At 43.5% G+C, this 26565-nt stretch overlaps 2 protein-coding genes and 1 long non-coding RNA gene across 3 annotated transcripts in view; 1 reads left to right on the forward strand and 2 right to left on the reverse strand.

Annotated features, from left to right (window-relative positions):
- Positions 1–714: 714 nt before the first annotated feature.
- Positions 715–21893, reverse strand: LOC130859543 (uncharacterized). Its single transcript, XR_009055216.1, has 4 exons — positions 21649–21893; positions 21159–21318; positions 6506–6573; positions 715–1066 (listed from the first exon to the last, which is right to left on the reverse strand). It is a non-coding gene; the product is annotated as an uncharacterized LOC130859543 (long non-coding RNA).
- Positions 21894–22198: 305 nt separating this feature from the next.
- On the reverse strand, positions 22199–22591 carry LOC130859539 (putative uncharacterized protein encoded by MAPKAPK5-AS1). The gene has a single exon (XM_057747042.1). The coding sequence runs from the start codon at positions 22589–22591 to the stop codon at positions 22199–22201; it is 393 nt and encodes a 130-aa protein (XP_057603025.1).
- MAPKAPK5 (MAPK activated protein kinase 5) overlaps positions 22454–26565 on the forward strand; it is a 37705-nt gene continuing 33593 nt past the window's right edge. Inside the window, exon 1 of the mRNA XM_057747043.1 lies at positions 22454–22595. Coding sequence (XP_057603026.1) covers positions 22560–22595 — 36 coding nt within the window. The 5' untranslated portion in view covers positions 22454–22559. The remainder of the gene's footprint in view (positions 22596–26565) is intronic.

The raw sequence follows: 26565 nt of genomic DNA on the forward strand, positions 1-26565 counted from the left end.
GACCCAATGCAGCCAATAAAATAATAAAATTTATATATTAAAAAAAAAACTTGGTTAGAACAAATGAGACAGATTCCTGCTGGACCAGTTTCATTAGAGATTAACTTGAAACCCAGGTATTAGTTTACCCATTTTTTTTTTTTTTTTTAGTTTACCCATTTTAAGTGAGGTCTGTATTTCCAATAACCAGACCTTTTGAATCTCGTATCCAGAACTCTGCCTCACTTTAGTCAAGGGAAATTAACAATTAGTATTAACTGGGAAAGTGGGAATCAGAAAATTCGTTAGTGAGCAATGGAATTGGAGCAAAAAGAATTGAATCACAGTAGTAGTTTGTGAGTGATCATGTTTGGGTCACTGATTCTTTTAAGAATTTAAGGGAAGTTTGATCCTTTCCTGAGAAAAGCATACCTGTATAATATTTGCAGACAGTGTCAGGGGAGTGATGGAGCTCACTGGTTGACCCCTGGCTTTATTTCATTGAGGCTAAGCCACATCTTGATAAGCGATCCTTATTCCACTAGAGACTAATTTGACTTTGAATAGCACTTCACAATTTTTGTCATATATGCATATACCTGTACTATCATTTACTTTTTTTTCTTTAAATTGACTCTTTTATTTAGATAAAAATTTTGAAAAATACCTTATTGCAACATGTAGAAAAGAGAATTTAACTGCCATAAATAGAAGACATTATAAAAAAGGTGAAAGCAATGTTAGTGAATTTAATGAAATACAAGGAAACCTAATTATTTAATTATATATATATATCTTTACACATGTATACAAATTAATCATTTTATAGCTGAAATAAATGTACCTCATGGAGGAGACAAGGATTTCACGGCCCGTCGGCAGTGACAGGATATTCTGTTTCACGTTGCTTCAAGCTGAAGTGGGGCTCACGGCCAGGGAAGTGATCCTGTATTCCGGCTCTGACGATGAGCAGCAGCAACTGTGCCGTGACGTGTGAACTGAGCTATGTGCTCACCCCTGTCCTCCCATCTTCTCTGCAGCCTCCTAGGCTTAAGATGGTCCCTGTCCTCACGGCACTTGCGTCTACCTGGGGAGAGAGGCATTAAACACAGGGACGTAACAGGAAGAGGGTGCTCTGAGAGCGCAGAAGGGGACACCTGGCCTAGGCTGGGCCTGATGGAAGAAAAGGTCACGCCCCTCACACTTACACGCCTCCATCATAAACACTGCGAGGTTACTGACTGCTAGGTACTGGCGATGCAAAGACGAGTAAGACTAATATCAATAATTACTAATATCTCTAGACGCTCAGGGTCTGGTGAGGGGAGAGAGACTCAGAAGTGATGATTATAATACATAGATGCCAGATACAATGAGAGCAAGAAGGTGATGACATCATGGAAGGATAAGAAGGGCCCCTGCTGACTGCAGGCAGGGAAAACAGTCCCCTAGACGGCACTCATGTATTTTACTTGCTTTCCAGGCTTCTTGCCAGAAGTTAAATAAGATCTTAAAGGTTTGAGCCTGGGTTATCTGCCTGTAATTTATGCACTTTATGTAAATGGGCGTACCACTATTACCTGCTTGATATTTACTCTAAGCAATAATAAATGCATGTCAAAGTCTGATTTTCAGAAGTTAAAAACATGACTCCTATGTGAATATAAAATGAACACAGGTCAAAGATTTTACTCATTAATTAATAAGATGATGAAGCAGGTAAGCAAAGCCCTACTGTACAGCACAGAGAACTATATTCAATATCTTGTAATAAACCTTAATGGAAAAGAATATGAAAATGAATATATATATATATATATATATATATATATAACTGAATCACTTTGCTGAACACCAGAAACTAACACAACATTGTAAATCAACTTTACTTCAATTGAAAAGAAGATGAAGCGGGTTCAAATGTCCCCAAGGAACTGGCAATTTGAGGGCATTTTAATAAAGGAATGTTAGGTTAAGATTGCTAGGTTAGATACAAAACTGGTTAATGTCCTATAAAGAAACAGGTAACTAACTATGAGTATTTTTTTTTTTATCAGATAGAAATCATTTGCAGCTGTTCTGGGCATAAATCTATATATAAGTTATAGTAGGTCATTTCACAGAGTGAGCTCTTAATTAGTTAACAGCAAATTCAAAAAATGCTACCAGCTCCTAGGGAAGAGTTGACAAGCTTTTTTCTGTAAAAGGCCAAGGTGATAAACATGTAAGGCTTTTCAGGCTATATAACATCTCTCCTGCTTTTTTTTGTTTTGTTTTTACACTCCTTTAAAAATGGGGGGGGGGACCCAACATTCTTAGCTCAAGGGCCGTACAAAAATAGGCCACAGGCAGGATTTGGTTTCCTGACCATAGTTTGCTGACTCTTGTCCTTGAGAATGAGAAAATCATTGGGTAGGCCTGTGAAATGGGGTCTGGCAGAACATTGAAAGGACGTGCATTTATCTTCTCAGCCATATTTGTAAGTTTTGGATAATTTACAAATATGTAATCATTAAGACAAAGTTTGCCTCTGTACCACCTGAAATCATCTCAATAACACCACTGGTGGGCAAAGCTTACTTTGGGAAACAGGATTACTTGTATATCCCAGCGCCAAAAGTCTCCCTCCAGCAGTTCACAGCCTTCGGTTCACTACTTCGACAAGATTTGGGAACTGCCCAAGCCAATTTGGAGGAGATAAACAAGGAGACCTGAGATTTCCATCCCCTTGCAGCAATGTGTTAATAAATCATTCTGGCATTTGTTTAGATTTTTAAAATTTTACTTTTTTCCATTTATTCATCTATTCCTGTTTCAGGAACTCTTATGTAGTGCTCATCATAGGCCAGGTACTGCTCTAGGTAACTGCTTCCTTAGGGAGTAATGCTGGTGACATTACTGGCTCCCAGCGCTTACGGTCTAGCTGTGGAGACAATGAAATAAGTGATTGCACCGAAGTGAAGTGTCACGATAGGATGACTAGGCACTCCCAGATTGTAGGATTACACTGGGGCTTTGTCACTCTCCATGCACTAAACACACTTTTTAAAAAAATGTAATATTTATTTTGCTAATCATAATCACACTTTTAATGTTTTGTTTTACTGGTTACAAGGAACAATGAATTGGGAACTGTAGAGGCAAAACTAGTGTTATATTCCCTAGTTTGGTATCTCTTTCACTGAGTTACAAGGTTCTGACTCTTCCACTCCTTGATTTTGTTCCCAGTCCACATGTGACTCAGGCAAAAATAATAATTAAAACAAGGATAAAAGTTTATTTCTCTCTCAGGGAAAAGAAGTCCAAAGGTGGGCAGTTAAGGGCTATTAATGTGATTCCACAAACTCTTTAAGGGACCTGGGACCCTACTAGTCAATGTTCCATTATCCCTAGAGTACGACCCTACTACTTCAATGTTCCATTATCCTACTATTTCAATGACCCTCATCCTCAAGGTTTCATATGGCTGCTAACATTCCAGCCATCACATCAACATTCCAGGGAGCAGGATGGTGAAAAGGCAAAGAAAGGTGGGACACTCTTCCCTATAAGGCAACTTCCCAGAGGTTGCCTACAAAACTTCCATTTATATGTCTTTGGACAAAATTAAGATATACGGCCACATTTAGCTACAAAGAAAGATAAGGAATATTGTCTTATTAGCTGGGGATCAGCGTGCCTAGCTAAAACTTAAGTTCTTAATTCTAAAGAAGAAAAGGAAAATGGATTTGGCGAGGCAAATAGCAATCCCTACTGTGATATGAAACAGCACCCTCAAAATTTAGGGTGATGCCTATCCTATCCCTAACCTTACCACCAACTTAATCCAAATCTTATGATGTAGGGTGAGAGTACTTCTGGCAAGATTTTCTATATAGACAGTGTATTAGTTAAAAATATTTTAGTTACAAGTGTCAGAAAACCAAATTCAAACCAGTGTAAACAAATGGTTCCCATATTCCAAAATCCTGAGATCTCGGCTTTGGCCATGGCTTGATTCAGAAGTTCAAAAAGTTTCTATCTCTTGGCTCCACCTCTGCCAGGTGGGCTTCATTTTTAGACCATACCCATTTTGGTTCTGGTGGGTCTGGATCCTTAGAAGAGCCAACTGACCTCCAGAGTTCTCTTCTCATACCCGGCTAGGCTCAAGTCCACTGGCTAGGAGGAAGTCCCTTTTTGCTAGCCCCAGCAAAAATCTCATGCTAACTGGTCCAGTTGATGTGACATCTTGCCCCTCCCTCAACCAGTCACTGTGGCCAGAGGGCTGAGATGTGGTGATTCACTTAGACCTGAGTTCACCCCTGTGGCCAGGACTGGAGTCCCCTCTAGTTCATTTGGGCTGAGAATGAGGGAGGGATGGATTCCCCCCCCCCCCCCAGATAATGGTGCTCTTATCTGAAGGAGAGGACATAGAGACTTGAGTTCCCCAAGTTACTGCCAACCTTTTAATACTCCAATGTTGCTAAAAACCCTGTTGGGGTGAATTGGAGAAAACAGAAAAATGTAATGTTTCTTGCCCCCAGTCCCAGGGAATGAGACTCATTGTTATTGGAACAGAATCTGCTATTTAAACTGACAAATAACAAAGGAACTGCTGGCTATTAAGAAATGTCTATAATGTTGATTCTGACATCCTAGACAAATTAATCTCCTTATGCTTTTAGTGAGAAACCAGTTAGAACACTAGTAGCTGTCTGAAGCAAAAACAAAGTTCTAAGGTTATGAACAACCTAATCTCTCTGGGTGTTTGGATGTGGGTCAGTCACAGGAGTATTGGATGTAAAGCTGCTGTTTCTGGCTTCAGGCTTGCCCAGTGCCCAAGAGGAAATGGCCGAATAAAGGACACAAGGAACTTTTCACACAGCCGAGAACCAAGCTGATGATGTGTTTTCTAAGTCTAGGCGCCACCTCGCGGTCAATAAGTACAGCTACAGCGCTATCCTCTGAGAGCTGATAGGCTACACCTACCAGGGTGGTGTCTTTCAAAGACGGTGTTACACAAATGAACTTATTTACAAAACAGAAATAAACTTGCAACAAATTTATGGTTACTAAAGGGTATGGGGGGTGGGGGAGATAAATTAGGAGTTTGGGATTAACATATACACACTACTATATATGAAATAGATAAATGACAAGGACCTACTACTGCATAGCACAGGAAACTATATTCAATATCTTGTAATAACCTATAATGGAAAAAAATCTGAAAAAGAACATATATATATATATAATACATATAACGGAATCACTTTTCTGTATACCTGAAATTAACACAACATTGTAAATTAACTATACTTCAATTTAAAAAATGGTTAAAACAAACAAAACAAAAGAAAAGATGGTGTTACATACACACTGTACATGGGCAACACCTAGCAGGCAAATGCAATGAGAGAATCAAGAAGCCAGGGTCACATACCCAAAATAACTGAAAACAGGGACTCCAACAAAAACTTGTCCATGATTGTTCACAGCAATACTACTCACAATAGCCAAAAGGTGGAAACAACCTAAATGTCTATCAACAGATGGATCAATAAAATGTGGTCCACTCATATAATGAAGTATTATTCAACCATAAAAAAGTAATGAAGCACGGATACACGCTATAATATAGATGAATCTCAAAAACATGATGCTAAGTGAAAGAAGCTGGACATAAAAAACCACATATTGTCTGATTCTGTTATTTATGAAATGTTCAGAACAGGTAAAGTCACAGTGACAGAAAGTAGATTGCTCGTTGCCAGGGGCTGGGGAAAGGAGGAAAGGGGATGGATGATAGATATGGGTTTCCTTTGGGGATGATGAAAAAGTTTTCGAATGAGATAGAGGTGATAGTTGCACAACACTGTGAATGTACTAAATGCCACTAAATTGTTCACTTTAAAATAGTCAATTTTATATTATGTGAATTCTACCTTCATTTAAAAAAGTAAGCTGCGTTACCTCTGGGCCTCCATTTCCTCACAATCCCTACAGCCACGTCCAGCTCTCATTTAGCTATTTTGTGAGGAATAAAAGGGAACTGGGCTTCCCTGGTGGCACAGTGGTTAAGAATCCACCTGCCAGTGTAGGGGACATGGGTTTGGGCCCTGGTCTGGGAAGATCCCACATGCCACGGAGCAACTAAGCCCGTGCGTCACAACTACTGAGCCTGTGCCCTAGAGCCTGCAAGTCACAACTACTGAGCCCACATGCTGCAGCTACTAAAGCCTGTGCACCTAGAGCCTGTGCTCCACAACAAGAGAAGCCACCGCAGTAAGAAGTTAGCACACCGCAATGAAAAGTAGCCCCTGCTCTCTGCAACCACAGAAAGCTTGTGCGCAGCAAGGAAGACCTAATGCAGCCAATAAATAAAATAAATTTAAATAAAAAATAAAAAAAAGAATAAAAGGGAACTGATATTCATTTATACTGATTTTATTAACCTTTTTCTGAAAAGAAAATAAACGTTAAAAAAATTTTTCAGTGAAATACACCCCTGGCTCCTGATCTTGTGGCCCCAAGAAGAAACACTTACTGTGCATCTACTAAGTGCCAGGTGATGCTGATGCTGCTGTCTGGTGGCCACATTTTGAGAACCAATGCCTGAGGGAAAAAGACATCAGGTCATTCTTTGACCCCTCCATATAGAAACCCCATTTCCTTGATATGAGAGGGATCTGAACTTCCTTCAGAAAGATGTGTTTCCTTTTTATTTTTTATTTTGAAATTATTTCAAACAAGAGTTTTAAGAAAAGTACAGTCATCTCTCATATACTCTATCCAAATTCATCCATTTTTAGCATTTTCTCTCATTTGCTCTATCCCTTCTCACCCCCACTATCAACCGCCATATATATTTTCTTTTTTTCTGGGCCATCTGTGAGTAGGTTGCAGGCATCATGCCCATTTACTTCTTTATTGTGTTTAAATTCTTATCTTAGATACTTCCTTACATAACCACAGTTCAGTTACCTAATTCAGGAAACTTCATTTGATACACATTGACCCAATACTTGCAGGAGCTTCTGACAACACTAGAAACATCTGAGGGACAGGATTATCCTGGGGGGAGCTGGTGACATTTCCTGGTCCTACTCGGCCTCCTTGGAGACTCTTATACACCAGCTATAATCCAGGAAGAGGGTCCTCACCCAACCATGCTGGCACTCTGGTCTCAGGCTTCTATCCTCCAGAACTATGAGAAATAAATTTCTGTTGCTTTTAAGCCACCCAGTTTGTGGCATTTTGTTGAAGCAGGTTGAACAGACTAAGATAGTACCTGCCCTTCACTCATTTCTGACTCCTACTGACTCCTCTCTTCAATCCCATTGCAAAGGGTGGAGATAAGGATATCAGTTCAGTATATTACCTGGCAATAATAACAATAAAACCCATCATCACCTGAGCGTTTAATGGTTTATTTTTAAAGCTACATCAAAATGTCATGTTCCTGTGTCTTGTTTGAGGCAATCTCTTGTGCCTTGTGCCTTGTTTCTCAGCTGAAAAGTGGGAATCACAGTTGTCAGATGAGATATTATAACTCTTTGGAAATTGTGCCTTTCCAGAATCTTACTTTCCACTTGGGCTTCAAAAGGCTACCAAGTGAAGTAGTTGTTAAATGGGTACAGAGTTTCAGTTCTGCAAGATGAAAAAGTTCTGTGAATATACTTAAAACTACTAAGTTATACACTTAAAAATGGTTAAGATGGTAAATTTTATGTTTTACATTTTTTACCACAATAAGAAAATACTTTTTAAAAAAGCTACCAAGTGAGACATCTGAGAAGCTGTCCCAGGAGAGGGGTGATGTTTCTGTGGCTCTCAAAGGAGAGACCCCAGCCAATCAGTGAACAGTGAGGGAAGCAAGAGGGAGTTCTCTGGCAATGGGCAGAAAAGGCTGCATGTGGGATGGTTCAGGCCAGGTCAAAGGAAGTGTTCCAGTGGGGCCTGAGGAGCTGCAGAAATGCAGAGCTGCACTGAGGGCACAGGGTTGACGATGATTGCCAGGGTCCCTTCCAACCCTTGAGAGGCTGAAGGACTTGAACTGAGTCAAGTTCTGCAAATGCTAGAACTTTCCAATCACACACTGTTAAATTTTATTATTATATATATATATTTCAAAATATTTATTTATTTGGTTGAGCTGGGTCTTAGCTTTGGAGGGCAGGCTCCTTAGTTGTGCCTTGCAGGCTCCTTAGTTGCAGCAAGTGGGCTCCTTAGTTGTGATATGCAAACTCTTTTTGCAGCATGCATGTGGGATCTAATTCTCTGACCAGGGCTCAAACCCAGGCCCCCTGCACTGGAAGTGCGGAGTCTTAACCACTGCACCACCAGGGAAGTGCACTTATTATGTTCAATTTGAGGGACAGAAATTTAGGTTAAAAAAAAAAGTGCATTCTCTTACACTATAGGAGAATATAACTTGGTATGACTTTTCTGGTAGGAATCCACTGCTAAAAATGTATCCAAGAAAACAAATGGACAAGTGTACAAAGCATGTTATTTCTTAAAGTGCTCTTTCTGAGCACTACTTGTAATAGCAGAAAACTTTTTCAAACAACTTAAATGTCCATTAAGTGACCACTTGGTGACACTCAGAGGGTTGACATCACTCTGTCAGGCAGAAGGTAGAAGTTTGGGGCAGGATGAGGGACAGTAAGTGCCGTGAGAGATTGGATGCTGCTCCTTTTTGCTTCTCTCCACAGCCTTCTCCTTTCTCTGCAGACTGGCTTTCACTGCTTTAATATTCATGCAGCAGACGATGACTGTCTCAGCCTGGACAATACCACTCACAACTGGCTTAATGTTCCAATCTCACTTTCCAGGAGCCTCTGATAGGCCCAGCTTGGCCCAGAAGTCCATTCCTGAGCCAGTCAGCTGTGGCTGCAGGATGGGGCCACATGGTACTCACTAGATGTTAAGCCCATCCCCTAAGCAGGGACTGTTGGGTGATGGGCACCCTGTAGGTGTCTACACTTGCTCATTAGTGTGGTCCAGAACCAACTGGCAGCATCTGCAGCACCAGGCAGCTTCTTAGCAATACAGATTCCCAGGTTCTACCTCACACCTAATGAATCAGAATCTGCATTTTAATAAGGTCCTCAGGGGTCAGTCTGTGCACTAAGGTTTGAGAGACACTGCTTTATCACAAGGACAGTTCCCTCCCATTTTCTTCCTTCCTTCTTCCCCTACTCCTTTCTTCATTAAAATACCTTTATCGAGGTATAATTCACATAACCATACAATTCACCCATATTTAAGCAGTACAATTGAATTTTTTAGCATGTTTACAGAATTATGCATCTATCATCATAATAGATTTTACAACATTTTCACTGCTCTAAAAAGAAAACTGTACTCCTTGCTATCATTCCTAATCCCCCCAACCCTCCCCCAATCCCAGCACCTAGCAATTGATAATCTACTTTGTCTTTAGGGATTTGCCTATTCTGCATATTTCATATAAGCTGAGTCATACAGTATGTGACCTTTTGTGTCTGTCTTCTTTCACTTTTTCTTTTTTTTTTTGCCATGCCTCACAGCTTGCGGGATCCTAGTTCCCTAACCAGGAATCAAACCTGGACCCCCTGCAGTGGAAGTATGGAATCTTACCACTGGACCAGGGAATTCCCTGTTGGGAGTTTTTTTAAATTACTGATTCAATTTCATTACTGGTAATTGGTCTGTTTATATTTTCTATTTCTTCCTGATTCAGTCTTGGTAGATTGTAAATTTCTAGCAGTTTATCCATTTCTTCTAGGTTGTCCATTTTATTGACATATAATTGTTTGTAGTAATCTCTTATGATCCTTTGTATTTCTGTGATGTTGGTTGTAACATCTCTTTCATTTTTAATTATTTATTTGGGGCTTTTTTCTTTTTTTTCTTGATGAGTCTGACTAAATTTCATTTATTTTCAAAGAACCACTTCTTAGTTTCATTGATCTTTTCTGTTGTCTTTTTAGTCTCTATTGCATTTATTTCTGCTCTGGTCTTTTTTTCTTTCTTTCTTTCTTTCAGCTAATTTTGGGTTTTGTTTGCTCTTTTCCTAGTTCCTACCTTTACTGTATATTTGCCTTTATCAATGATATTCTTCTTTTCATAATTTTTATATTTCTGGTTGTGGTCTTTTCTTTTTCACTTAGAGAAGTCCCTTTCACATTTCTTGTCAGCTGGTTTATTGGTGCCGAACTCTTTTAGCTTTTGCTTGTCTGTAAAATTCTTTGTCTTTCCTTCAAATTTGAATTATAACCTTGTCTTGATTGTAGGTTTTTTCCTTTCATCACTTTAAATATACTATGATATTTCCTTATGGCATGCAAAGTTTCTGCTGAAAAGTCAGCTGACAGTCTTATAGGAGTTCCCTTGTATGTAACTAGTTGCTTTTCCCTTGCTGCTTTTAATGTTTTCTCTCTAATTCTTTTCCATTTTAATTATAATGTGTCTTGGTGTGGACCTCTTTGTGATGATCTTATTTAGGACTCTCTGTGCTTCCTGGTCCTGGATGTCTGCTTCCTTTCCTTGGATAGGTCACTTTTCAGGTATTATGTCTTCCAATGAGTTCTCTGCCCCTTTCTGTCTCTCTTCTCCTTCTAGGACCCAATAATGTGAATTTCAGTATGCTTGATGTTGTCCCAGAGGTACCTTAAACTATTCTTATTTGTCAAAATTCTTTTTTCTTTTTTGTATTCAGTTTGGGTGATTTCCACTACTGTCTTCTAGTTTGCTGATCTGTTCCTCTGTATAATCTAACCTATTGTTGATTCCTTCTTGTGTATTTATTTCCATTATTGTATTCTTCAGCTGTTTGGTTCTTCTTTATACTTTCTTTGTTAAGTTTCTCACTGTGCTCGTCCATTCTTCTCCTGAGTTCACTGAGCATGTTTATAAATTATTACCTTGAATTCTTTAATGGTTAGATTGCTTATCTCCACTTTGCTTACTCTCTTCTAGGGTTTTACCATGTTCCTTTGTTTGGAACATATTCCTCTATTGCTTCATTTTGCCTAATTCTCTGTTTTTATTTCTCTATATTAGGTAGATTGGTTACATTTCTCAATCTTGGAGAAGTGGCCTTATGTAAGAGATGTCCTGTGGGGCTTAGCAGCACCCTCTCTTCTGTTATCAGAGCTACATACTCTAGGGGTGCCCCCCTTTGGGTTGCATGGGTCCTTCTGTTGTCATAGGGCTGACTACTATGGCACACTGGTAGGCAGGGCAGGCCTCAAGACTGGATGGCTGCCAGGCCCTGCCTTGTGTGGAGGCTGCTGGCTCACTGGTGGGCAGGGCAGATCCATGCATGACTGGTTGTTTAGCTTGGGGGATCCTGGGACTGGTGCCAACTGGCTGGTAGGGGGGTAAGCCCCTGGTACTAACAGGCTAGGAGGAGTACTCCAAAATGGCACTTGGCAGAACCAATGTCCTCATGGTAGAATGAGCTCCTAAAAAATGGCTGCCACCAGAGTCTATGTCCCCATGGGGAGTCCTGGTTGCCTCCTGCCTCTCCTAGAGGCTCTCTGAGATCAGCAAGTGGGTCTGACCCAGGCTCCTTTCAAATTATTGCCTCTGTACTGGATCTCAGAGCATGTGAGATTTTGCATGTGTCCTTTAAGAGCCAAGTCTGTTTCCTATAGTCCTCCCATTTTCCTACACACAAGCCCCGCTGGTCTTCAAAGCCAGATGTTTAGGGGCTGGATTCTTCTGGATAGCCTACCCTGGAGGTGTGGGTCTTAACTATACTGCATCTCTGCCCCTCCCATCTGCCTAGTTGTGGTTCCCCTTCTTTTTTTCTTTTTTTTTTCTTTTTTCTTCCTTTTTTTTGGCCACATCGCATGGCTTGTGGGATCTTAGTTCCCAGGCCCTCCAGCAGTGAAAGCACAGAGTCTTAACCACTGGCCCTCCAGGGAATTCCCTGTGGTTCCTTCTTTCCATCTTTACTTGTGGAAAATCTTTTCTACTAGTCTTCAGGTCATTCTCAGCAATAGTTGCTCTGTAAATAATTGTAATTTTGGTGTGCCAATGAGTGGAGGTGAGCTCAGGGTCTTCCTACTCTATCATTTTGGCCACACCCATAAATGTCTAATTCAAAGACACCCAGTCTATTTTGTTATAGCAGCCCAAGCTAAGATTTTGGTACTGGGAAGTGAGGTGCTGCTGTCATAAATACCTAAAAATGCAGAAGAAGCTTTTGAACTGGGGAAAGGGTAGAGGCTGTAAGTGTTTAGAAGTACATGCTAGAAAGATGAATGTTTCTGGTGAGGGCTCAGAAAGAAAAAAGGAGAGCTGGAGAGAAAGCTTCCATTTTCTTGGCAAATACATAAATAATCATGAACAGAGTGTTGGCAGAAATATGGATGGTAAGGTCCAGTTTGTTGAGGTTTTAGAGGGAAATGAGGAACATGTTGTTGGACAATGGAGAAAAGATGATCCTGTTAAAAAGTGGCAAAGAACTTGGCTGAACTCTGTCCTAGTGTTTTTGAAAGGCAGAACTTGAAAGCAATGAAAATGAATATTCAATAACTGAATTACTTTGCTGTAGACTTGAAACTAACACAGTATTGTAAATCAACTACACTACAATAAAAAAGAAAAAAATCCTGCTGCAAATAAAAGATCAAAGTTAAATAAATACTAAAGTCATATCTATGAAAACAAAGGGGAAAAAAAAGAAAATGAATATTCAGCAGAAGAGATTTGTAAACAAAGTGTTTGAAGAGTAGCTTGCTTCCTCCTGACTGCTTACAATAAAATATGAAAGGAAAGAGATGAATTGAAGAAGGAATTGTTAAGCAAAGGGAAACAGAATTTAATTCTTTGGAAAATTCTCAGTCTGTCCATATCCCAAAAAATGAGCAAATGTGTTTGGAAGAGAACACTGAAGGCTGTGGCTGGACTATCACATGATAGTGATTATTGGATTACAGGAACAGAAACACTGCCTGTATGAACTGAAGGGGACTGAGATGGGAAGAAATGAACAAAGGCTTTCAGACTTAGATTCTACAGGACAGGGCAATGAAGCTACTTGGCTGTGAATGTGCACTATTCAAAAAAGCGCAAGAATGACCCCAAAGGCAACTCAGAAATCATCAAGGCCATCACCTTGGTTTCAATAGGACAGACAGGTTTCGTCTGAAGTCATGGGAGCAGGACCCTTGCCTGGGCAGAGCTACAAGGGCAGGACCACAACCCAGTGGATCCAGAGGGCAGAGCATCAAACCAAAGAGGATTATTCTCCAGCCTTAAGATCTAACGGTATTTGCCTTACTAGGTTTGGACTTGCTTGGGATCCTTCACTCCTTTCTTCCTTCTGATTTCTCCCTTTGGAATGGGAATGTCTATCCTATGCCTGTCCCACCACTGTATTTTGGAAGCATATAACTTATCTGGTTTCACAGGTTCACAGCTGGAAAGGAATTTTGCTTCAAGATGAATCACACCTAGAGTGTCACTTATATCTGATTTAGATACTTTATTTTTTTAAAGGAAAGCTTTATCCTTTTTTTTTATTTTTGGCTGTACCCCGTGACATGTTCGATCTTAGTTCCCTGACCAGGGATCGAACCCATGGCCCCTGCAGTGGAAGCATGGTGTCTTAACCACTGCACCACGAGAGAAGTCCAATAGTATCTAGATACTTTAGACGTTAGAGTTGATTCTGAAGAGTTAAGACTTTGGAGCTACTGGAATGAAATGAATATATTTTGCATGTGAGAAGGACATGCATCTGCAGGGCCATGTATAACAGCCTGAGCTGACAAAGACAGATCATGTTCTTCTTGCAGGACCCTGAATTTGGTTTTGCTTGAAAGCCGTAGCTTAATTTTAGCCCTGGGTGCCATCTAGAGAGACTAAAAAATTTCAAAATCATTAAGTCCTGATTCCTTATTGTTCAATAATTTATCCCCTCACATTTTACTACAAGAAAGTGAGAGTTCCAGGGGCTGACTTGGCCGGGGAAGGGGTGGAAGAACTGGAAAAACATGACTTAACCTCACTTATTCTTTAAGACTGATTCTTATGACTCTAGGGTGGGGGTTACCTGGGACGTCACAAGATCACTGAGTAAAGAAATTCTTTGACTATCATGAACGTTTCTATAGAAACAATCAATCCTAACAATCAATCCTAAGGTTGGGATTGTAATTAACTCTGCTCTGAAGGTATAAAACCCACTTATGTAAGACCCCTCCTTGGGTCTCTCCACCCCCTTCTGGTGTCTGTGCCAGAAGCTGTTGTACTTTCTTCTTAATAAACTGTTATTCTGTAACTTAAACCTGAGTGACGGCTTGTTATTGATCCCGAGGAGAAATTCTTTTCCTTCGGAGATCATGAATCCACTCCCTAGACGGATTCTACGGCATCAAAAGAAGAAGAGGGCTTCCTAGGTGGCGCAGTGGTTAAGAGTCTGCCTGCCAATGCAGAGGTCACGGGTTCGATCCTAGCTCCAGGAAGATTCCCCCATGCCGCGGAGCAACTAAGCCCGTGTGCCAAAAAAAAAAAAAAGAAGAAGAAGAAGAAACGAGGCAGCACCTTCTGCTTGGTAACTGCTTCAGTTAGACTCAGTTCACTAGGAACATTTTCTCCTGCCACATACCTGCAGATGACACTGTTGCTAAACCTTCTGCCACTTCATACCAAGGATCCTCTTTCCTTTAGTTCCTTACTTCCTTTCGAGCTCTCATTGGCAGCATCCTCAAAGTCCAGATTTCTACTAAGTCTGTTCAAGATAGTTTATAGACTTTAACACACTCCTCAAAATCTTTCCAGTTTCTGTCCACTAGCCTGGTTCCAAACCACTTCCACATTTTAGGTAGTTGTTATGACAGCACCCCACTTCCAGACACCAAAATCTGTGTTAGTTATCTATGCTACATGACAAATTGCCTCTAAATTTAGTGCTTTAAAAATATTTTTATCTCACAGTTTCTGTGGGTCAGGAATTTGGACACAGCTTAGCTGGGTGTCTCCGCACAGAAGGTTGCAATCAAGTTGTTGGCCAAGGCTGCAATCATTTCAGGGTTCAACTAGGTGAGGATCCATTCTAGGCTCACTTATGTGACCACTGGCCAGGCCTCAGGTTCTCACTGAAGGTTGGCAAGACATTAGTTTCTTGACATGTGGACCTCTCTACTGGGAAACTATAGTGGGCTGATTAGTATCCCCTCCCCCATTCATGTTCACATGGAACCTCAGAATATGGAAATAGGGTCTTTGCAGATGTAATTAGATAGATTAAGATGAGGTCATACTAGATTAGGGTGGGCCCTAAATCCAATGACTGGTGTCCTCATAAGAAAAGAGAACACAGAGGCACACAGAAAAGGTCATGTGAAGATCATGGCAGAGATTAGAATAAAGCACCTACAAGCCGAGGAATGCCAAGGACTGCTGGGAACCACCAGAAGCTGGAATAGGCAAGAAAGAACTCTTCCCTTGAGTCTTCAGAGGGAGCATGGCCCTTCTGACACCTGGAATTCAGACTTTTGGCCCCCAGAACTGTAGAGAATACATTTTTGTTGTTTTAAGTCACTAAGTTTGCGGTAATTTGTTATGACAGCCCCAGGAAACTAATAAAAGCAGCTCACATTTGAGCTGGCTTTCCTCAGAGCAAATGAGCAAGAGAATAGGAGAACAAGAGATGGAAGCCACAGTCTTTTTGTAACCTAATCTCAAACATGACATCCCATCATTAGAAGCAAGTCACTAGATCAGTGAGGGGATTATACAAGATCATGAATACCAAGAGGTGGGCATCATCGAAGGCTATCTTAAGCTGCCTACCATCTCCCCAGCAAAAAATGGAGGAAACCTCTCCTTTTTCAGGGCTCTGCCTTCTCCTTTTCTTGATTCCTTCAACAAAAATTTATTAAACACCTACAGTGGGCTGGGTGCTGGGGATGTGACCAATAATACAAATAAAATTCTTTCCCTTTTTGGGAGAATGTAGTCTAGTGGGGGAGAAGACACAAAAGAAAAAAGCAAGTGGATATATAAGTTAAAATTGTGATAAGGACAAGGAAGTAAATTATGAGATAATAGGAATATCTGATTTAGATTGAACCAAGGGTCAGGCCTAGTCTTTCTGATAAAATAGTATTTAGAATGTGGTTGAAGAATGTGCAGAAAATGGGCTGTGTGTGTGTGTTGGGTGGGGAGAGTAAATTTTTAGATAGAAGGATAGCACGTGCAGATAACAGCCAATAAGTTTAGCTGTCAGACTCAGAACATTTAAGGCATGTTAATGCCTTAATCTCTGCATCTCTTAATCTCTGCATCTCTACTATATAGCACAGAGAGGCACTTGATAAATTCTTACTGAATGAATGAATGAATCCAAGACACCTTCTATTTCCTAACTGTTATAGATAATGTCAATTCAAGTCATTTCAAAATTTTCTCCCAAAGTTCACTGCTGGATCAGTGATCTTATTTGTATTAGGTAGCATAGGTAAAGCTGCTATAACAAAAAGACATAAATACATAAAAGCTTGACACAAGAGGTTTTTCTTTTTTTTTCCTCATAAAAACAATCCTGAGTGGATGTTCAGGTTAACAGGGCAGAGTTCTGCCCTGTTCTCCACCCAGGTATCTTCCATCTTAAAGCCTTGCCTTCTCCAGAACCTGATCATCATCTTCCAGCTGGCAGAGTAAGTAAGAGCATCTGTTGACAGATTTTCTGGGCCAGGCCTGGATATGTGCACATCTCTTCTGCTCACCTTCCACTGGGGGAGAGCATAGGCACATGGCCACACCTACTTTAAGGGGGTTGAGGAATGTACTGTAGGTGTATAGCCAACAAAGAGGACAACTATGTCTGCACCACAACATACATCCAATTACTTGACTTATTCTCTGGTACATTATGCAAGAACCTCAAATCAACCAGACAGCAAAGCACTCTCGATTCCCCACTCTCACCCTCATCAAGTCTTTCATTCACTGAATGGCACCACCATCCATGCAAGTTGCTTAAGCCAGTCTTCTGGAAGTTATTCTTGTTTTATTTATTTATTTTGGCTCTGCCACAAGGGATGTGGGATCTTAGTTCCCTGGCCAGGGATCCAACCCATGCCCCTGCAGTGGAAGTGCAGAGTCTTAACCACTGGACCACCAGGGAAGACCCCCTTGATTTGTTTCTTATTCTCATCTTCCACATGGAGTCCTTCAGCAAGTCCTTTCTTTTTTTTTATTTTTTATTTTTTAAGACTTTATTTTTCTAGAGCGGTATTCAGTTTGGAGCAAAATTGAATGGAAGGTACAGAGATTTCCCACATACCCCTCCCCGTACCCCACAAAGAGCCTCCCCCACTGTCAGCATCCCCACCAGAAGGCACATTGGTTACGACTGATGAACCTGTATGGGCTCACCCGCGTCACCCAAAGTCCAGCTTACACTGGGGGCCCCTCTCGGTGCTGTACATTCCACGGGTTTGGACAAGTGCATGATTGCGTGTATCTACCGTTATGGTGTCACACGGAGTATCTTCACTGCCCTAAAAACTCCCTGTGCTCCACCTGGTCATCCCTCCCACTAAACCCTTGGCAACTACTGACCCTTTTACTGTCTCCACAGTTTTGCCTTTTCCAGGATATCCTAGAGCTGTAGCCTTTTCAGACTGGCTTCTTTCACTTAGTAATATGCATTTAAGGTTCCTCCGTGTCTTCTCATGACTTGATAACTCGTTTATTTTAAGAGCTGAAGAATACTGCAGTTTATCCGTTCACCTGCTGAAGGACATCTTGGCTGCTTCCAAGTTCTGGCAATAATGGCTACAGCTGCTATAAACATCTGTGTGCAGGGTTTCGTGTGGACGTAAGTGTTCTACTCCTTTGGATGAATACCAAGTAGCATGGCTATGGACTGGATGCTGAGACAGTGTTTAGTTTTGTAAGAAACCACCAAACTGTTTTCCAAAGTGGCTGCACCAGTTTGCATTCCCACCAACAATGAATGGGAATTCCTGCTGCTCCTTGCCTGTGTCCCCGAGTGTGGCTATTCTGATAGGTGTGCAGTGTTCTCTTGCTGTGATTTACATTTCCCTGATGACCTATGAGGGGAGCATCTTTACATGTGGTTACTTGCAGTCTGTGTATCTTCTTTAGTGAGAGGTCTAATAAGGTCTTTGGTCCATTTGCTAATTGGGTTTTTGGTTTTCTATTTATTTATTTTTGTTTGTTTTTTTGGCACACGGGCTTAGTTGCTCCGTAGCATGTGGGATCTTCCTGGAGCAGGGATTGAACCTGTGTCCCCTGCATTGGCAGGCGGATTCTTAACCACTGCGCCACCTAGGAAGCCCGGGTTTTTGGTTTTCTAGATGTTGAGTTTTTCTTTGTATATTTTTGGAAATAGTCCTTTATCAGATGTGTCTTTTGCAAACATTTTCTCCAGCCCGTGGCTTATCTTCTCATTTTCTTAAAACTGCCTTTTGTACAGCAGAAGGTTTTAACTTTAATGAAGGCCAGCTAATCACGTCTTTCTTTCATGGGTCATAGCTCACTGTTGTGTCCAAAACTCATCTCCAAAACCGAGGTCATCTGGGTTTCTTCCATCTTGTGCTCTGGGAGTGTCCACTGAGGTCTCCGATCCATCCTGAGCTGACTCTTGTGAAGGGTGTGAGGTCTGTGTCTAGAGTCATCCTCTCTGTGGACATCCCTCGTCCAGCACCATTTGAGGAAGAGACCGTCTCTGCTCCGTGGGGCTGTCTTTGCTCCTCTGTCGAGACTGGTGACTGTGTTTATAGGGTCTGTTCCTGGGCTCTCTGCTCTGCCTGATGCTCTGTGTGTGGGCTCTGTCCTCGACACCCCGCTGCCTCGGTTCCTGTAGCTTCCCAGGAAGTCCTGGAGTCGGGGGTGTCCATCCTCCAGCTCGTCCTTCCCCTTCAGTGTCACCAGGGCTGTTCTGGGTCTTCTGCCTTGTCTTCATTTAGACTTTAGAATCAGTCGGTCCTAACCCGTAAGTAAATCGTGCCCTGGTTGATGTAATGCCCAGGCAACCCCTGAGGCGGCCACCTCCCCGAGCCCAGTGGCTGCCTCACACCGCCACTCTTCCGCAGAGGACGGACTGGAAAAACCGAATCCATCGGAATAATTCCTCCAGCAAATCAGGGATCTCTTGGGGAATGAGTACAGATTTTGCTTGGAAGCAAATAAGGCTGTTGGACTGCCTGCTAACCCTGGTTCCGTTTCCCGAGGGGGTCGCGGAGCGAGTGCAGAAGCCGGGCTCCGGGGCTGGAACCCAGGCCTCCACCCGGGATGCGTGCCTGCCCGTGCGGAGCACCTGCGGCAGCATCCCAGGCCGTGCGGTGGGCACAGCCGCTTCCTCCTCCTGCTCTGGGCCCGGGAGCGGCAGCTGAGGAGCTGAACGTGACCTCGGGGTCTAAGGGACGCTCCAACCTGGGCCTGAGGGTCTACCAAGCCTTCTCATTTCCTTATTGAAACGCAGGTTATTCTCCCCAGGGAAGACGACCCGGGTGACCTGGTGCAGCTCAACACTCCAGCAAGACCCTCGGATGGAACCCATGCTGGCCTCGGCCCACCGCAGGGCATTCTGCCACCCCCAGATCGCCCGCGGCAGGACTCAGGGAGGGCTGCTCCCGGGCGGGCTCCCCAAGCACGGGGGCGGGGGCTCCAAGAGGCAGGGCCTTGGTGAGACTCGTGCTTGGCATTCCAAGAAAAGCCCCCGTGGTCACGGTGGGGACGCCACAGATTCGCGGGGACGCGGCCTGAGCACCTGGCCTGGCTGCAGGGGTTGCGCAGCTCTGGAGGGCCCAGGGGCCACCTGTGCTAACAACCACCTCCTCTTGGAAGGGGCCTCCGCCAGCTGGCCCCTCCTACGGCCCAAAAGTGGGGAACAGGACTGGCGCCTGGTCCTCTTCTAGGACTCAGGGACTTGGGGCGGTGTGGTGGGCCTGGCACACTGCTTTTTCACTTGAACCCCCCAAAACAGCATGGCTGCGACTCCACCAATGCAGTAAAATTGTAGCAACGCACCGTGATCCCCTACAACTTACCCCCAATTTCAACCTGCCTGCAGTTGGAGGGATGACTTCCAGCGAGATGTGGACTTGGCTCTGCCCCACCCCAGGCTCCGCCCCATCCAGGGGCTCTAATGGGGAGAGGGCGTTGGTGAGGGGCACGGAAGCAGGTAGCTAAGAGCAGATGGAAGGACGAGGGGACAAAGGGTCACCGTCCCGGGCCCCGACACTCACCCTGGACGGCTGGCTGGTGACCGGCATGCTCCGGTCTCCGCCACTGCCCCTTCTCCTCCCAGACCTAGGGGTCTCGCTGACCGCTGATTCTCAGGCAGGGGCACCCCCTTCCCTCCACACCTTCCCTCCCCCGGCTCCTATTACCCCCACCCGCAGCTGGCCCTCCCTCCACCGCCCGGCAGGCCCCTGCGGACTCAGGAGGCAGGCCCGGCGCTGGTCACCGCCTGCCCACGGCCCTCACACCTGGCCTCCTCCGGGCCGCAGGGCAGACCCCGAGGTGGGCTGGTCCACTCGTGTCTGCCGCCTGGTGGGCACAGTCCTGAGCTCGTGTGCCGCCTCGGGGCAGCTCGGCACAGCGGTCCGGGGACCTAGCGCTCCTCCGGGCAGAGGGGCCAGGGTCCTGTGCTGGGGCCATGCTTGTAGACCTTCAGCAAGTCCTTTCAACTTTACCTCGAAAACATATCATAAACCCATCTAGTCTATCCTTACTACCACCTTCTTAGTTCAAGTATCATCACAATCTGGGTTATTCCAACAGCATCTTAATAACTCTCCATGCCCCCACTTTCACTTGCCCATTTTTCATTCTGCATACAGCAAAGTCTTGTCTTTTAAAACATAAATTTGACCATACTACTCTTTAGTTAAAAACCTTCCGGTGGCTTAGAATAAAATCCAAAGTTCTCACCATGACCCCTAAAGGGATACAACCCCTGCCCACCTCTCGAACTTCATCCTTTATCACTCTCTCCTATTCACCCTTCTCCAGCTACGAAGATCTTGCTGTTCCTTGACCACATTTACCTTACTTCCACTTTAATATCTGCTGTTTCATCTGCCCAGAAATCTCCTTGGATTTCCAATAGACAGGTCCCTCTCATTTATCAGAAATCTCAGCTTCAAAGTTACCGCCTGGGAGATCTTTCCTGATCATCTACTTGGAAAAAGTCCCCACACCCAGTTTAGTTACTGTCTTACCTCAGCATCCTGTTTACTTTCTTCTTAGCATCCACAAACTCTGTGTTCTTCTCTCTTTACTTTCTGCTTCCCTTTCCTGAAAATAAGATTCAGGACCAGGTACCGCATCTTTTTTCTACTGTTTCTCCAGGGTCGAGTAGGCTTGGCACACAGCGGAGCTCTGTAAACACGTGAATGAATGAAGAACCATCAAGAGGTGATTAACCAAAAGCTCCCGCAAGGTTCTCTGATAGGTTGTTGGTGTAGTGTAAGGAGCACAAACCTGGGTTCCAATTCTGACCTGACCACTTCTCCGCTGTGCGCAAATGAGTGCTGCTCTGAGAGCCTCAGCGCAGCTGTTAACAGGGAATAAGAACATACTTATCTCAAAGGACCAAACGCTTACTTTACAAAGAAGAAAGGAACTCATGGAAGAAAAGAGTTTCAAGTAAAATAAACGCTCCGTATATATAAAACTATTATTGCTGTTATTATATATAATTGTTGTTACCGCAGGACCCGCCAACGGCCTCCGCTTGCTCTCCTCTAGTCAATATCCCCGGCTCCTTCCGCAGGGTGTCTCTGGCGCCGTTAATCTAGTCCGCTGCGCTGGGAGAAAAGACAAACGCTCGCGCAGCCACTGAAGTCCGGCGGTGAAACCCAATAGCTCCGCCCCGCGGGCCTGACCCTTTTACGTCATCAGCTCGGCGCCAGCGCTGCGGAGGGCCCCGGGGCCTGTCCTGGGTGTGTCGCCACCTTGAGAAGGCCTTGGCAGACGCCTGCAAGTCAACTGCTTGGTTCGGGGGTGGCTCGGAAACCTCAGCGGACAGCGGCGAGGGGCGCGCGGAGCCGTGGGGGCACGAAGTCGGGCGGCAGGAGGGGCGGCCCGGAGCTCAGGCGGGGCACAGCGCCGGCAGTCGGGAGGCCGGCGGGGCTGCCCGGCGCGGGTGTCCCGGCGATGTGTGGCGCTCAAGCGGCAGCGGGAGCAGCAGCGGCGGCGGCGGGCTCGGCCTCGGCTTCGCGGCGGTGCCGGCGGCGGAGGCGGAGGCGCAGGCTCCTCTTCAGGACCTGGCGAGCCCGGGCCTAAGCGGCGGCCCCGCGAGGCCCCAGCACATCGCCCCGGATCGGGGCCTTCCCCGCCTCGCCCTGCCCCGGGAGCCTGCATCCCCGGCCGGGGATGAGGCCGGGAGGCGGCCGCGCGGGGCCCAGCACAAAGGCTTGTTCCCGGGGGCCGCCGCCGCCAGCCTAGAGCCGCCCGCCGAAGCCGAGCCGGCGCCGGGGCTCTCATCCCCGCAGGTCCCCGGAGGCGGCTGCCGCCCGTCTCCCCGAGACCCAGGGCCCCGAGCGCTGAGTCCCTTGTTCCCTCGACTGCGGCGGGATCGGGCAGCTGCGCAGCCTCCGCTGCTTCCGGCCTTGCGGAGCATGTCGGAGGGGAGCGACATGGAGAAAGCCATCAAGGTAAGGGGGAGATGCCCCCTTTCTCCCCGCTTTGTCTCTTTGGCATTTCTCTCAGCTCCAGCCTCAGAAAGCGGAGAGAACTTGGAGAGATTCCAACAATTCCCGGGTTTCGGTTTTCCCTGGGTTCAGTGGACTGTGTTTTACAGCGCTGGGGCGAAGGGTTTGTATGTGTAGGGAGGGACCTCCGACTCCCTCCGACTTAACCTGCATAAAGCGGGGAAGTGATTTGTGCTTCGCTAGAATGGAAGGTGAGTAGCGCGGAGATACTTGATGCGAATAGGACTCAAGGGGCCTTACTACTCTATTTTCGATCATTCCCCAAGTGCCATCGGAATTTGCTTTCAGATGATCTGCTGCAACAGCTCTTGGAGAGTTGGAGCTTACCCATCGCTCCAGATTTGTTTGAAATCTGCAGTTTCAGAAGGTGATTCGCCTTCTTACAAAACCCGTCCTTTGGTAAATAAGTTCTCATTTTTCCGTGTGGTCCTTCTCCTTTTCCTGTTTTCTTTTCCTTCCCCTAGGTACCATTGAGTTTATTTAGAAGGAACTAATGGTGTCCTGTAACTTAGTGCTCTGTTAACCAAAAGAAAAGCAAATATATGTGTTCCAAACTGACCCAAATAAAATGACACATTTTTAAAAATCTGCTTTATACTTTTTTTTTTAAACAAACATTGAGGTATTAAGTCACTAGGACTCAGAAAGTTATCATTTAGCTGTATTTAGGAAATTAGATTCTTACATAAATTGAACACTGAAGCTTAAAGTTTGATATGTATTATTTACTTATTTTACAGTATTAAGTCAACTCTGTGCATTTAAGAATTTCATTTTCCCTTGAGGGACAGGCAACTTGGGGTTATTTCCCCCATCAAGACACAATCACTACTGTCAATAACTAAGAACTTACACTTCTAACAATTTTGGGGGTGGTAAAGTTTATAGAAGTCATCAGTCACTTCAAAGAAAATTCACCTTTTAAAGGAGGCATCAAAATAGAACATACACATTAAGGAAGATCAAATTTTAAATAACAGAAGTAAAGGTTCTAAAAGATTGCTTTGCTATGTACATCTTTTTCTTTTGGTTTGGATTTTATTGGTACAGTGTCATAAATTGCCTAAAGTTATATGATTGGGTTGTGAATCAAAATATATTTGGCAGATTTTTAAATTCAAGAAGTATTATCTGCTTTGTGCCAGGTGCTGTGTTAGGCATTTGTGATGCAAAGGCAGACTCCTAGAAGTCTCTCTTTCATAGAGCTTCTATCTAGATGGTGGAGTTAGGTAATAAACATTGCCGGGGAGTACCATTTTAGGAAGTGTAGGCAGGGAAGGCTTTCTTGAGGAGGTGACATTTGCATAGAGCTTTGAAGGGAATGAGGGAGCAAACCTCCATTATCTTGGGGAAGAATATCATAGGCAGTGGGAACAGCAGTTATAAAGGCCTTGAGGTAGGTGCAGGTCTCATGTGATCCAGGAACAACAAGGCGGCTGGAATGTGGTGGGTCAGTATAGATTATGTTAGAGCTAGGTAATGGGGAGCCACAGTACATGGGGCCTTGTAGGCCATTGTAAGAACTTTGGTTTTGACCCTGAGTAGAAGGGGAAATCTGGGAGAGTTTTGAGCAGAAGAGGGACATAGTTCTAGTAGGCAAATATTGGGTTGGCTGGAAGGTTCATTTGTTTTTTTCCGTAAGATGGCTCCAGTAGCGCTTAGTTGTCTTTAACTTCATTCTAAACAGTTTTGTTAGATTGTATTGTAACAGCTGTCATATCAGCTTGCATTAAAAAAAAAAGTATCAAAATTGGTGAATTTTTGTGTAGCCATTTTAATATTGACGATGGAAGAAAAAAAAGCAACATTTTCAGCATATTATGCCTTATTTTAAGAATGGTAAAAACACAACAGAAATGCAAAAAAAAAATTGTGCAGTTATGGAGAAGGTGCTGTGACTGATCGAACATGTCAAAAGTGGTTTGAGAAGTTTCAGGCTGGAGATTTCTCGCTGGACAATGCTCCACGGTTGGGTAGACCAGTTGAAGTTGATAGCGATCAAATTGAGACATTAATTGAGAACAGCCAACGTTATACCACTTGGGAGATAGCTGACATACTCAAAACATCCAAATCAAGCGTTGAAAATCATTTGCACTGGCTTGGTTATTATGTTCATCGCTTTGATGTTTGGGTTCCACATAAGTTAAGAGAAAAAAAACCTTGACCGTTTTTCCGCATATGATTCTCTATTTAAATGTAACAAAAACGTCCCATTTTTAAAACAAATTGTGACAGGCAATGAAAAGTGGATACTGTACAATAATGTGGAATGGAAGAGATCATGGGGCAAGTGAAATGAACCACCACCAACCACACCAAAGACCGATCTTCATCCAAAGAAGGTGATGTTGTGTATATGGTGGGACTAGAAGGGAGTCCTTGATTATGAGCTCCTTTTGGAAGACTGATTAATTCCCACAAGTACTGCTCCCAGTTAGACCAACTGAAAGCAGCCTTTGATGAAGAGCGTCTGAAATTAGTCAACAGAAAGTGCATAATCTTCCATCAGGATAATGCAAAACCCTGTGTTTCTCTGATGACCAGGCAAAAACTTACAGCTTGGCTGGGAAGTTCTGATTCATCTGCTGTGTTCACCAGACATTGCACCTTTGGATTTCCACTTATTTTGGTCTTTACAAAATTCTCTTAAAGGAAAGAATTTCAATTCCCTGGAAGGCTGTAAAAGGCACCTGGAACAGTTCTGTGCTCAAAAAGATAAAAAGTTTTGGGAAGATGGAATTATGAAGTTGGCTGAAAAATGGCAGAAGGTAGTGGAACAAAACGGTGAATATGTTGTTCAATAAAGTTCTTAGTGAAAATGAAAAATGTATCTTTTACTTTTACTTAAAAACCAAAGGAACATTTTGGCCAACCCAATATGTAAACAGGGGAGCAGTGTTAGTTAGTGGTTATAATAGTTTCTCCAGGTTGGCTCATGAGTTGAAATCTCAGCCTGGCCATTCATTTAGCTGTGTCCTTGAATAAGTCATTTTACTTCTCTGTCCCTTAGTTTCCTCATCCATAGAAAGAGGATAAAAAATCTCCCCAGCTTAGGGTTTTTTTGAGAATTTAATAAGCACATGTATCTAAATGTGCTTGCAATACCTAACATTTAATAAGAACTCAGTGGATATTAGCTCATAGCAACTTAAGAATGGCTTAGAAAGAGTTGTAGTTTTCTTTAGTTGGTCACTATTGTCCAACCTGATTTTCTTAAAATTTTTTTAGCTTTTCTTCATGTACTTACTATTAACAGGTCATTGGTGAAACCTGCTACTAATTTGGGTGTGTCCAACCAATACAAATTAGTGGAGTTGAAAATATCTGATCTAACAACCACTACTAACTAGGATATACTCCCTTGGAAGCAAGCCAGCATCACATCAAATAAAACTTGGTTTTACTCATTGTTTTACTTTTTTGTCCCTCATTTGGTGAGAACTGAGTCCTCTAGAGTTAGCTGGAAAAGCTATTTCCCTGTTGTTCTCACCACAACATTTAAACTCATGCTCCCTGATTACCTGAGAGTGGGCTGACTAGATGTTAAGATCTCATCCTGTTCCTCTTTAAGATAATAGGATAGGGCCAACTGACTACAACCATAGGCTCTGTCTTCTCATTTCTGTCTCCACTGCCATAGCCCCTGACTTCACCACTCCCAAGGCAGTTAGCTAAACCTGGATAATGAGCATTTTGGGATTAGTGATTGCCTTACATATTTGTTTTATATTGTATATAGCAGAGTTTTTAATATTTTATGAACTTAATGAAAATTCATTTCCTTAATTTTAAAAACATTTTAAAAAATTGCAGTTATAATTCACACACCATAAAATTCACCCAAGGTAAGTGTATAATTCAGTAATTTTTAGTAAATCTGTAGAGTTGTGCATCTATCCTCACAATCCAG

The sequence above is a fragment of the Hippopotamus amphibius genome, chromosome 8 (genome assembly GCF_030028045.1).
Source record: "Hippopotamus amphibius kiboko isolate mHipAmp2 chromosome 8, mHipAmp2.hap2, whole genome shotgun sequence".
Classification (NCBI taxonomy): Eukaryota; Metazoa; Chordata; class Mammalia; order Artiodactyla; family Hippopotamidae; genus Hippopotamus; species Hippopotamus amphibius.